Source organism: Dermacentor silvarum, chromosome 3, assembly GCF_013339745.2.
Source record: "Dermacentor silvarum isolate Dsil-2018 chromosome 3, BIME_Dsil_1.4, whole genome shotgun sequence".
In the NCBI taxonomy this organism is placed as follows: Eukaryota; Metazoa; Arthropoda; class Arachnida; order Ixodida; family Ixodidae; genus Dermacentor; species Dermacentor silvarum.
This window is the reverse complement of record NC_051156.1, coordinates 9,496,228-9,510,248: the sequence shown is the minus strand read 5'-3', so window position 1 is coordinate 9,510,248 and position 14,021 is coordinate 9,496,228. Positions and strand designations below refer to the sequence as shown.

The following is a 14,021-nucleotide window of genomic DNA, read 5'->3' as shown; positions in this document are numbered from 1 at the left end:
GGTGGCGACTGTCGTTTACGTGCAACTGTCCATGCGGCCCCACGTCCATTGCTCCTACTTCAAGGATTTCGAACGACCATCTATGTCCTTCCACCATGGGAACAATGGCCGCTCGAGCGTTCCTGTCGATGCGGCCAGAGTCGGCAAGCACGCTGCACCATGCGCTGCCGCCACGCAGTGTTGCAAGGGATTGGGGGTTACTATGCCTTTATCAGGAGATCACGGCACTTCGTTTATGCATTGCCGATTGCTGATAATGGTTCGCGGTGACGCTTTACCTTTCAAATATCGAATTTTTTTCGCCCGAAGTGACATAGATAGCGTACAGCATAGATAACGTACAATAATATTACAGCTCTTGTGTGGCTGATGTGAAGTCGTAATGACGAGACCATGATGTCTGAAACTTTCGCAGAATGGTGGCATGCCGCAGTAAAGTTTACACTTACGGCCAACTAGAACGCTTTCCTCTCTTTTGCACAATACAGCCATGTCCCGCAGGTAGTAAAATATATCACAAGCTCTCAAATAACTGTGCTGCAGTTTCAGAATGACAGGCGATTGGAACCGAGTGTCATTTTAAAAGAGCTATACAATGCCGCATTATGTTCTTTAGATTGACCGGAACAAAGATGACACTGAAAATCTGGTTTTCGGGCCAAAGTGCTGCGGAATTGTAGCTGCTGACGCCAGCTTCAGAGTGGTTAACTTTTGAGCGTATTTTAGGGCGAGTCCATATATAATGAAGTACTGATATAACGATCACTTTTTGTGGAACTATCGAGTTTGTTATAAACGGGTTCGACTGTATGCCAAAGTGTGTTTATCCCCGATTTCAATAGAGTGTCGATCACTTATAACGTAGCTGCTTATAGTGCAGGACCGGATGTAATACGGTCTTTTTAGAGTTCCGTTAATTTTCCCATAGCACTCTATGTATACGTGTGCGCTCCACCGGGCTTCCCTCGCCTCAGATCAGTTTCGGCAACCGGATGGGAAGGCCGTGAGCAGTGCGTTCCGCCGAGGAGCAGGCTGCGTTTGAGCAACGGCGCTACGAACGCACTCGGGAAAGGGCTCATCGTCGATGTGCCGATTCTAGCGCGAGGGCTTCTGAAGACCAGGCGTAACATCAGTGAAGAGCCGTCGAACCCGAGTTACAGGTGCACGATGTTGAAGCCAAACGCCAGCGTCGTCTTGCCCTCCAGGAACCCGACAACGGCGGTGCACGCCTCGGCAACGCTAGCACCGACTTATCTGGGGCGACAGTGATTATTCGGGGCGACAATGATTTGCATGTGCATTTATTAGCGAGTTTGGTTAACTTTAACACGTTGAAACATCGCAATTTGCATTGTCAATGGTAAAAAAATTTGCCTAGTAAGCTGTTACAGTAAAATATTGGGCATTTGGCTCATGTTAACTTGGAAAATTAGGTAATTCCCACAAGCTGTCTGTTTCTCCCCAACCTGTGCCTTATTATACAACGTCAAAGGCCCATAAACTCGGGGGCATTTGAGCCTTTGCCAGCCGCCATCACTCACTGCATTTTCTGTCAAGCAATGAGCTCGGATTGGGGATGGAGCTGCAAAAGAGTGCACCCTTGCCGTCTGCAAGCCCGTGCACCCTGCTACTGAAAGGATGGCTTTCCCGCAAAGCTTAGGCATTCAGTGGCAAGGCATGCTTTACAGGCTAAATTTTGCAAGCAGCCCATAATTTCACAAAACTCAGCACGAAATTAGATACACCGTTCTCAGATTAGATAAACCAAACCGCTGAGCCAGCAAAATATTCAATTTGTTTCGAATATTCATATCTAACCAAATATTCAAAAATTTTCGAATACCTATTTATTGAATCGAATAGAAATATAAAAAATTTTAACATTCGAAATGTTTGACATTTGCAAACCTCTAGTAATAGCCCAACCTGAGGCTGCTGTGGCATGCAAGCCAATAATGATGTGAGCGAAAAGAATACGAAAAGAATTGTTACTGGACATGGCTACTGATTTCATTCTTGCCCCTTCCACTAGCTCAACCACACTGGCATAAGGAAATGACTTGTGTAAACGGATCCAAGCAGAGACGGGGGCAATGCCACTGCAAGGGCCCCACTCACTTGCTCCACGAGGTAGACGCTGGTCGCCCGCTTCTGAGCCACCTGGTCAAGCTTCGTTCCGGGCCGCACGAAGCGCGACACGTCAGCTATGTGCACGCCCACCTCCCAGAGCTCCTGTTGATCTCCTTCGGGTACAACCAGCCGGCGACACGAAATTGCATCGTCCAGATCCCGCGCAGTCTTGGGATCCACGGTGAACACCAGCTCGTCTCGAAAGTCTCGTCGTCCCGACAGCTCTTCCTAAAAAACCATGACAAACGACGGGCCACTTCACGATGGGTTACAATTTTACAATACAAGCACTGTAGCAGTCTGTACTAGGCACACTCGGCTCCAAATAACGTCAAGAATGGCGCAGGTTTGAGCCATCTGGTAAACCCAGATTTAGAACCATATAGCACAACGACGAGACTTGTGCAGACAGACAGAAAAAGTAGTGCACCCATCTTCCCCTTTAACCCCATGCCAGTCTTCTCTTCATGCTGTAGGCTATACCTATTCAAGATGTTTGTTTACAATCAAACCACAGGGCCAATGAAGCATTTCTTACTCCCCATTTGCAAAACTTATACAATTACGTACATACCTCACTGCCGCTGTATACAGCCGACTTCCGTTAAAGGGGCCCTGAAGCACATTTCTTTGAAGCCTCAAAAACACCTCGGAGCAAGTATGGTACCGGCACCTCCGAGGAGTATACAGTAGAACCCCGCTGTTACGTTCCCGGGTGGCGCGTTTCCCGGCTGTTACGTCGTTTTCGGCAGGTCCTGGTACATCTCCCATAGAACCCAATGCATTGGTAACCCCGCTGTTACATCATTACAGGGGACCGTTTCTGCATCATACATTGTGAACTGCCACCCCGCGCTGGCCCGAGCGACCATTTTGACTTTTTCTGTTGCTTGGCTTGGTTGTTTGACGATGGCATTGGCCGCCCAAAGTGCCGGGGCCGACACTTATGACGTATTTTCAGTTTCCGCCAGCAAAAGTATTGCCCTTGAGATCCGTATTTGCTATCTAAAGATAGTGTCTATGACGAGTTGCGGCCCTAAAATTGATATTGGCTCATAGATGTTCTGTATAAAGTCCAAGGGCGATAACGCCGTCGCCGCGCGCCGCATGCTATATGTGCGAGTGAAAGCGTGTGAGGGGAGCTGACGGCTGCGTCTAAATATTGCGCGCGAAAGAAAGAAAAGCAAGGAGGAAGCGTGCCTTCTTCCGTTGTGCTCTAGGCACTGGTGAGGGAGTGAGGGGGAAGGGATAGCAGGCAGCGTTGTGCTCTGGCATTAACTGCGTACTGCGCGGCGGTGCGCGGTCGCGCGGGCCGTATCTTGAAAGCGATCTACGTTGGGGGCAGAGTCTACGCAGTGTAGGTGCATTGGCGGCTCGTAGCTTTGTGCGTGCTGTGTGTTGTCGGCGCTCAGTTTGCGTTGAAGCGATAGACAACAGCACGAAGGTCACTTCACCCACTTCTGCAGCGGCGCTTTAATTCCGCAGCGGCGTTTGACAGCGCGTGTCCGCGCTCATCGAGTGTGATGTGTTCATGTTTGCCTCTGGGCACTGACACCATGCTTGTTAATATAGTTAATAAGCGAATGTTTACAAGTTCATATGGACGATAAAACTACTATTCTTACTTTGTGTAGCTGTCTACTAATTTGCTATCGCAATCGATACTTTTGGCTGTCGGGTGAAACGACTTTTTTTCACACTTAAGAATTAAAATAATATTGTGTGCAGATCAACACTACTCCTATTTTACAATTTTTCCTGTTTCCCGGCTCTTCCGGTTTTTCTTTACGGTCCCGTGAAAAACGTATCAGCGGGGTCCTACTGTACTACCGAAAATTTTTTCAAGAAGACTTAGTGCAGTAGACTTCTGTGAATTGGACACAGTTTAACTAGATTTTTTCGGTTAATTCAATCCCAGCCAAAGGTCCAGGCTAGTGCCCAGGCTAGTGCCCAGGCATTTTTATGGGCCCAGACTTTCGTTATTTCGTTTCTAAAATTGGCCTTGACCAACTTGACCAATCAGCATGCACGCACTTGACCCATAACACGGTGACCCTGACACTGACCCCTTTAGTGGCAGCATCTGTCTCGGAGGAGCTTAGGGGTCAGTGCTAACAACGCTGCATTGTGCACATTTCAACTCTCGTCAGAAACACCTATTTGCACCCTGCACTAGGAAGACTTTCAATCAATAACCGTAGCTCACAATGTCTTGTTTACCCAATTCTAATGCCCACCTATTAAAAAAAAATAAAGAACATCGGGCCAAAAAGTGCTTTCACGATGCAGTCGGACACGAAAACCAGAACCACCTTTGCAATGTTTGCATGCTTCGCTGCATAACATGCATGTATGCGGCGAAGCTGACTTTAAAACCCGTGTGGCGAAACTAATCCGCCTTTTTCATTTTCTTGTGCTGCCCTCTGCCGCGCGCCGCTGGAAACGTTTTGGTAGGGTGCTGGGGCTTTCGCCGGTTGATTTGTAAACCTGCGCCCGTGTTAAGTGCACATCGGTTGTGCGTTTCGTGGATCGGGAATATTTATTACTGGCTTATGGGGGGCAGAATGTCGTTCCTGGAAGCCATGTAGCACTCACCAACTATATACATGTAGGGTGAGCAGGCCTGAGTGTGCTGTTTTGTTTACAGTGCGGCCGATAAAGGCACGCTGAGTTCCCTTTGCCGTAGCGGCTGCTTTGGAGTTTGTTGGTGCTAACTCCTGCACTTGCACCTCGCTTTTTTTGTAATTCTTTTTACACATTCTTTAGACATTTCGCATAAATAAGATGTTTTCGAGTGCGCAGCCTTCCGCATCGGATTTAGCAAAGCGATGCACTTGCTTACATCGGCATCTACAGCCACAGATCATTGTTAGCGTCAAAAAATGGGGGAAAGGTGCATATATGAAAAGGCGCTGATATGAAAGAATGTCAAAACGTAGAATAAAACACATATCTGCTCATATGAGCCGCGTTGTTCTATCGTGAGACGAGTCAGTATGAGCGGCTGAGCCACTTAAACAATGGCGGCTGTGATCAAGTTACAAATATTGGGCTGTTAATTTATTGCTGATTCTCGCTTTTCTTTAACTTCTCGATAGTTAGTTTGTGCATGTCATAAAGCATTATTAGAGCAAACTGTGCTCGCATAAGCGCCCATTTAAAGGCTGTGTTGTTCTCCTGCAAAAACGCGGATGCCATCGCTGACACCGTTGGTATATAACTGAGCGAAGCGGCTGTTTATGCTGCTATACCGAATGTACCGTTTCTTGTTTCGGGTTTGACGCAGAGATAAAGAGTACATCTCAAGAATTAAGAAATGTGTCAGCATGCCAACACGTAAAAACCACCCATCTACGTTGCAAATATGACCGACAGCCTACGGGAACGGTGACGTACAGATGTTGGCACAGGCGTTGGGCACAGCGCTGTGTGACCGCTTGCAGCTCATTGTGTACGCGCCATGGGAAGCGAAGGGTAGTTTATTTCAAATCACTAAGGCTAGAATTGGACTATAAAAGCAGTTTCCTACATTATAATTTGCTCACTTTTCAGTACCGGTCCGCCGGTAGCGGGTGCGCGAACTCGACGGCACCAGGCCTAACCTTCGCTGAACAGGATCAACATTGGCTCAAACTTATGTACACTGATTGAGAGGGTCGAATCTTGTGCATTTCAACTTTGTAGGCATGTCTTGACTCACTCTGAGCGCGTTATGGGTTCGACGGCTGATCGCGCGGTGTTCGGTCGAATGATGGTCGGCACGCTAATTTTATCGGTGCTGTCGACAAGAAAGCCCGTCGCAGTACGACAACTCGCACTCGTCGGTTAAGTCTTGTAGGCCTGGTATGATAAAATTGTCTGAGCGACACAGTGCTGAATGGTTGGCCAATCGTAGGCGTGCGCGTCTTATCGGTCTCGTATCGACCCAGTGTTACCGCGCCTTGAACGAGTATGTGAAGTCGGACACACGCTGCCACTACCAGCAAGCGAGGACAGACGCTGCAAGAAGTCTTCGTCAGCAACGTGTTTTTAAGTGTCGTCCAAGTGTAACGCAGGGGTTTATCGATAAATTTGCTATTACAGCCATCAATGCAAGGCGGCAACTACGTGGTTCCCTGTGCAGTCTAGACGAAGCCCTCACCGCTTTCTGTTAAAAGTGGAGTTGCAGTCTTACGCTATGCACGTTTTCGGTACCGCACCGACGTCGAGCTACCAGTGAAGTTTCAACGAGGTACACAGCACGAGTTTGCACTTGCAGTAGCGCACGTGCGAACGCATTTTTTTTTGGGGGGGGGGGGGGGGGGGGACGTTTCCCCAAGACGGGGCCGCACGGCCGCGCGCGCGACCCTTCCAAAACGTTTCGCGACTAATCCGCCAGGGCAGGTCGCATGCGCCGTAGCGCCGTGAAAAAGGCGGATTAAAGTTAAACCATTCAGTTGCTAGTTCAGTGTGTGTCATTGTCCCTTTCTGTCCGTGTCCATACGTTCTGCTCGAAACCATTTGTGCTATGTGCAACCAACAAGCTCAGGCAAACACTATTCTTAATTAAAGAATGCCAGTGTGGAAAAATTTTTTTGTTAAATATCAGATGGGTGTTATATTTATATTCTGTTTAGCAATTTCAATGTCACTTTTAAGGTAGTTTACCCCATTGGACACATAGAAAGCAGGCGCACATTTGATTCTGCGTGGTTCCTGCTGACTTATGGTGCCTATTTCTGCCGACTTCTGGTGCTGTATCGAAAGGCTTTCGTTCGTGTGCTTCATCACGTTCGATGTCTCGAGGATGATGCCCCACCGAAAATGATCTCTCGAGAATATCACCCCTGAATACAACTTAGCTGCTATTCATGCGCCATCGTGGCTTGTAGTACTTATAGTCATCCTGAGAGAGCATCTGGCAAGCAGACCTTGCTTGCTTAAGTGACTGTGCTTGCGAAATGTAGCCTGTGCAGCTTTGTCAAGTGCAGTTTACATGCTTTGTGCACGTTAGCTGGTCTGCGTCGCACTTGCCGGCTGCAGTGGAGTGCGTGCTCCGCCTTGTAAGCTGGGACAGGAAAGATGTGTTCTGCTTTTCTTTGCGCAGTGTTGTGCACTGCACAGCCATCATTTTTGTTTGAGCATGTGTTCGAGCACCTGACAGCAACGCGACGCGTCACCATTCTTGCAACAGCTCAAGTCACGTGTGAAACGAGAAAGCATGCCGAGAGAGACACCCATCGATTAGCGAATGTTGAGCGAGCGATGCACCTGGGTGCCTAAGTGCAACTGAGAGATAAGCAGTCGTGCACAGTGCTAGGACTTTTGCCATATCTGCATCACTACCGCTCACCGTCAGGTGCACGCGTCGTCTGCTTAGGCACTATGTAAAGGCTGCTAATAAGAAAATTAGACAATTACTAGCCCTGCGACTTTTCCAAAATTACACTGGTAGTATATCCTATGCATTTATAGCCTATTGAGCCCAAGTGAAATTCTGTTGCAGTTGGCCTTTAAGAAGTGTTTAATCTTGAACAAGCTCGACAGCACGGAAGATGACTCGATTCTCAGGCGATCACTTAAAGAGATAGTTTTGCTTTCGTGAGACTCTGCTCGTCCTGGCACCGAACCCCTCAATGTACATGACCGACAGCACTCTTGGCACTGTGCGAAGACCAAGTTTGGCACAGCGCCAGAAACACTTGTCGCAGACGCATTCGATGCCAAGTCACACAAAATTTCGCTAATGTGAAGCTATCGCTGAAAGTGATCGCCCAAGAAATCAGCCCAAGGAAAGCTCTACCTCCTCCTCAGATGAGTGAAGAGAATTCGCTTCCGGATTGTGATTCCTGAAATAACGGTACTATATTTTGTTCCATTCATCTTGTATTATTTTTTATTTTGCATGACTGGAAAGTCGACCCTTGCATTACAATCACGGTCACGTAAACATTCAAGTAACTATGGTACTTTTTCGTATTTGGGCTGTTACTGCCCAGTAAACGTTCTTGAAACTAGTTCAATGTTTGCCTATTTTTGAATACAATGGCAGTCAATCTTTACTGGAAAAAAATTAACAAGGCCGGAGCAGAGGCCTTCTAAATTCATGACGTCACGGTGAGGTGGTGTGGGATCTTAAAAGTAGGTGTTGCTTTATTATTAATGAAAATATATTCTTGAGGTGCATCTCCCCTTAAATGGCATTTCTTGATCTTATGGTTTTACAGGGAACAGTGTTGTGAACTAACCAACCAATAATTTCATTATGATTGATCAACCAATCTCCAATGACTGCTACTTGTAATTCACACAGATCACAGTAGAGTGCTGCAGACACTGTTTCAGCTTCAAACACAGCAATAACATGGCGATGATCAGCAACTTCTGAAAAAAGTTGCTGTGATTGATGTGACTGCTACTTCCATATGTAAAATTTGGAGCTTTCCATGCATTTCACGATGAGTGCAGACAGTGCTATCAAACTTAACATGCTCATTTCAATGTGACACTGATACACACTTCAGTAAAATTGAACTAACCTCAGGCACTTTCCAATCGGAGCTGACCCCGAGGTCTTCTAGGATGTCTGGTGGGAAATCTTGGTGGTCCACATCATACGACTCGAGCATGGCATTTGTTTCAACTGCTAGGCTGCCTGCGGGGCCGAGCAGACGACGAATCTTCCTGCACAAGGGAAACATGGGGCCATGTATACAGAACAGGCTCTCTCTCACTTGCATGTCTAACAGCCTTGTGGGCCATGCTGCTCTCGTTTATCTGAACAAACAGGTACATGGCAATTTGTTTGCAGAGTTGAGCAAAGCACGATGTTGGCCTATCTGGTGCAAAGCTGCCAAGGTCTGTGGCAAAAAACTTAAGTGTGGACTGCAGTAGAGTGCTAACTTAGGCCTGTTGGTACATGTTGCATCAAAAAAGGAGTAACGGCGCAAAACACCGGACATATAAAAGGAAATGGATGAAGCGCTGGTTGGTTGATAATGAGCACTTTGTTAGTTCCAGTCTGTATGTCCTGTGTCTTCTTGCACTGTTATACTTGTTTTTTGATGCAAGTGTGAAGAAATGCAGAGAAAGAGAGTCCCTTTTGTCTTCTGTCTTTTCTTTCTTCCACTCCCCCTTTTCTCCACAAACACTGATGACTGCTTTCGAAGTAACAAGTATCTACACTTCCCAGAAGTGGATGGCAAGTCCCAAGTTTTTCAATGAGCAAGGATCAAATAAATTAGACCTGTCACGATATCATCAAATTAAATTGGCAGCCATAGGTGCATAAATCATGTTGCTTCACGACCAATCGAGGCCCCGTAAACTGTTCAGGATGCAAATTACATTCTAAAGTGGTGGTGCGTGTGAAGTGTGATGCGCGAAAACAGTCGACTGCATCAGCTTGCCCCGAATGTTGGTTGGTATGTAAAACACAGTCGTGGCTGTGCAAATAAGGACCTTTAGGAAAAATGTATGGGGCCACACGTGCACACACACAGGCGACAACACCGTGGCTTTACGACTGCCATCTGCTTCCCTCCTTTTGAAGTAAGGAATGAATAAAGTTTAATTCAAAACCGGCACAAACTCAGTTTCCTATTGAGGTAGGAGCGAATCGCCTTCCGATTCATTGCACACTGCCTTCACAGCTATCATCCCCGACCATACGGCAAGCCATTGACAGGCCATCAAGATTGACAGGAGATGCTTTGCTGGCCTGTCAGAGGCATCACACTTGCAACTTTTTATCACAGACATGATTGCGATTTTTTTTTTAGCCAATATCAGTGCATATGCTTTGAACAAATATTGAAGGCATTTTTACGTTGGCTGCAACTTTGATGCGGTTTTGACTGTACAGACTACATGGCAAACAAGACATCAGTCACTCGACTTGTCTTCAAGGTGTCCCAGCTTTCCGAGAAAAATGCCATTACCACACATGCAACAGCACCGCAGTGCCCCTAGGTAACTCTCATGTTTGGCATGGCGAGAACACTCACCCCATAGGAAAGGTGGCGTCTGGCAACCACTTGACCAACTCGGCTAGGAACAAGGTGTGGGAGAAGTCTGCCGGACGCTGAAAGAAGCCTGCGAGGGGGACAGCATTCAACAAATCAGGTGTGCACATGCACAAACTTCTTATGTCAATGGAGTTGTGCAAAAGCACCCGAGCTCTTCGAAAAAAAAAAAAAAAAAGCGTGTCAGGCATGTGAGGCCACTTGCTCTCGAGGTACTAACGAACTTGATTACCTAAGCAGACACGGTGCGCATTAGATACAAGAGTTTGAACAGCTCGTAGGGGCGTCACAAAGATAGAAAAAGTTCTAACGAAACCACTATGGCAAAAATGATTACTGGATAGGGGAGTTTCACATCGTAAAGCAGGAACTCTTACCACAAAATCATCATGCACATATGCAAGCACACACATGCACGCAGACACAAATGAGGCCTTGCAGCTTCCTTTTAATACGCTAGCATTAGCAGTGCCAAATCGGAAAAAAGTGTGTGAAGTAAGGGAAGCCGGTCATGCGATAGAGATAAGTCGTGTGGTACATAGATGTGCATGTGCATGTATATACTATACATATATATATATACACATGTGCACGCATGCACACACACACACACACACATCCCTCTACCACGTGCCAGACTACTACTATACACAGTTAAAACTTGATATAACGAAGTCAGTAAAATCAGCAATGTGCTTCGTTATATTGAAATTTCATTATATTAAATTTGATCTTTTATGCAAATAAGTATAGTCGCCAATTAATCTTTATTACCCGGAAGGGGCCGTGAAATTTTGCGTAATCAGCAATTGAAAATAAAAAAAGCTAATTTGAATTAGGAAAATATCATTATGCTGAATTTGAGAGTCAGGGGAGGGGGGCTGGGCCCGTTCAGCTTTTCGAACCTTCCCCACATATACAATCATAACATAAGAAGCCAACAAACAATGACACCAAGGACAACATAGGGAAAATTACTTGTACTTACTAATCGAATGAAAGAAATGATAAATTAATGGAAATGAAAATGGATGAACAAACAATTGTCCGCAGGGGGGGGGGGGGGGGGGGGGACGATCCCAGGTCTTCGCATTACGCGTGCGATGCTCTTATCATTGAGCTACCGCAGAGCCATTTTCCCATCCACTTTCTGGGGTATTTATGTTTTACAACTAGAACTAACCCTGGGAGTTATCATTACTTCCATTAATCAGAATTGGCGATCGGAACACGATTGCTTCTCGGTTGGATGTTTTTTTGTTTGTTTCTTTAATATTGGCTGTCAAGTTGGGGGTGTGGCCCTTACACAAGTGTGGCTCTTACACCAGATTTATTCAGCAAGAATCTTTCTTCGTGTAATTGTCTTACACTTTGCTATCATTAATACTGCTTCACCTTCCCGGCAAAACTGCAGCTTTTTTATTATTATCTTTTTTTAATACTAGGAGTGTGAGTCCGAGTATAAGCGTTGCTGCACATGTCTTCTATATATTCCGATTTTGAGTGAATCTGGCTTGGCCTAATTTTGGTTACTGAGTGAATTCTATATACAGTAAAATCTCGGTGATACAAATTTCACATGGTCGCGTGAAATATTTGTATCACCCGAAATTCGTATCATCAAAACATACACAATATCAAGAAAAAATGAATTTATTTTTACCAGGAAAGATTTCTAATAGTGGAACCCCATCGATACCTTCCTCGCTGCTGCATTTTCCCAGCTGCTACGTAGCGTTTTCGCGGTCCCGACCTAAATCTCATTGACTTCCATGTATTAAGTTCCCATGATACGTCGCCAATCTGTAATGTTCCTGCATCTTACGTTGCGTTTGAATGTGGCGGTCACGTAAATTTAGCGGTGCAGCCAGCTCGTACGTTGCAACAAGCGACCGATGCGTTGCAACAAGTGACTGGCACATTGCAGATACGACGCAGCAGCGCGGGTGCCGCATTTTGAAAGCGATCCACGATGTGCGCAAAATGCGCGCCTCCGTAGACTTCATTGTCAAAACGATCTGCGATGTTGACAAAGTGTGCCTAGTGCCGGTAGCTTCGTATGCGCTGTGCCTCCGACGTTTAGTTCGCATTGAAGCGAGAGACAGCGCAAAGGTCAATTCGCTCGCTGCTGCTGCTGCGCTTCCTCACGGCAGCGTTTCGATTGCGAGTGTCCACGGTCATCGAGCGAGATGTGTTAATGTTTACCTGTGCACGTGTGACATCGTGCTTGTTAATTTTGTTAGTAAGCGAATGTGTACAAGTTTATGCGGCCGGTACAACTACTATCCTTACTTCGTACAGCTCTCTACTAATTTACTATCGCAATCGTTGCTGCACCTTTCGGGCGAAACTGGGACTTTTTTCTTTTGCGGTCCCTTGAAAAACGTATCAACTGGGTTCTACTAACAGTGTACGTTTTCTTCTTGCCCAAATCGTCAACGATCGCCTTCTGAAAGACGTATAAGTGTGCGTACCTGATCTCAGGAATGCTTTTCGCACGCCACTGAACGCCTGAGCACGTTGAGTGCATGGAGTGTTTTGGCCGTCAGGGCTGCGCCGCGGTCGTCATTACACCAGCGGTTTTTGGCTACTTTCTTGCTAAGCATCGGCTAGGCTGTGACGTGGTCTGGTCCGCTCGACGTGGGGACCAATCAGAGACTGCACAGCCGCATGATGTAGCCGGTTGCTTGGCGATAATGGATTCCTCCCAGATCTCGCGATGCCAGCTTGTCTGTGCCAGTCACTCCGCTGGCTCGGCCGTCACCGCTGTTGCTCACGCGTTCGTATGATCCGCAACGGCGTGGCAATGCGTTCGGAATGGCAGATTTTTTTCGTTTTGTGAGCAATGTATTTCGGTCGGGGAATGTTACGAATTTCTATCACACCGAAATTCGTACCAGCTGGGATCGTATCACCGGGATTTTACTGTACTTATGACCTCTGCCTGCAAGAAGCGATGTTTCCATCCCTAATACGTAAATGTAAATTATTAGAAGAGTTTATTTATTATTATTATTTTTTTCATGAGTCATTAGCATTGCCTATTGGAAATAGAAGCAATACTGAGACACATCATTTACGTGCTTTTCACGCGCCGTTGATAAAAGACGCTGCCTCAGGGGTCACTGAAGTCTGGAGGTTTTTTTTTCAAAGTAAAAAAAGCAGGCAAAGCAATTTGAAACGAGGTGAAAATACAGCACCATATTGACGCGTACTCTATCTAGACGTTTAAACGACGATGACAGTATGTGCTTTAACTGACTCTGAGTAGTAGGACAGGCTAATTCGAAAACGAAGAAGATGTCTTTGTGCTGGTGATTCTTAAGCTGTTCCGCCGTCTTGCTCAACGTGTTGCCTCTTGTTCGCGTTGACTCGTGACAATATTCATTCTCTAAGCATAGGCTATCCGTACCTTATAAATAATTGTTAGTTGGCTACCTCCTTCTCCTTAAAAAATATAATAAACTTTGCCCTGTACACACATTTAAATATACTGCGTCTGTGCATGGTGTGCGCAGTGGAAATTTTTAAAAAATGTTGAAGTGAAGAAATACGGATGAGGTAGCCCGGCTGCCACAGGTGCTTCTAATGCGCTTATCCTCCTATTATCAGGATTTGCAGAAATAAAGCGGAAGTATGAATAAAAGCCATGCACGTCTGCGCTAACAATGATGCAGAAAGCTTTTAGCCAGAATAAATATTTAAGTGATAATGAAAGTGGCAAAAGAAACCTCAAATGATGTAGGTAACAGAACTCAGGTGATGACACTTTAGGAGGGGGGGGGGGCTTAGGCCCCGGAGCCCCCCGTAGCCGGCGCCTATGCACCAGACGAGACGCCCTCTTTCTCTGGCGCCCCGACCCTAAACTGGACCAACGACCTCGCGGAT

At 46.3% G+C, this 14,021-nt stretch overlaps 1 protein-coding gene across 1 annotated transcript in view; it reads right to left on the bottom strand.

Annotated features, from left to right (window-relative positions):
• Window positions 1-14,021, bottom strand: part of LOC119443719 (DIS3-like exonuclease 2) — a 114,537-nt gene that overhangs the window by 18,992 nt on the left and 81,524 nt on the right. Inside the window, exons 16-18 of the mRNA XM_037708429.2 lie at window positions 10,116-10,203; window positions 8,649-8,793; window positions 2,119-2,358 (exon numbers count right to left, since the gene is read on the bottom strand). Coding sequence (XP_037564357.1) covers window positions 2,119-2,358; window positions 8,649-8,793; window positions 10,116-10,203 — 473 coding nt within the window. The remainder of the gene's footprint in view (window positions 1-2,118; window positions 2,359-8,648; window positions 8,794-10,115; window positions 10,204-14,021) is intronic.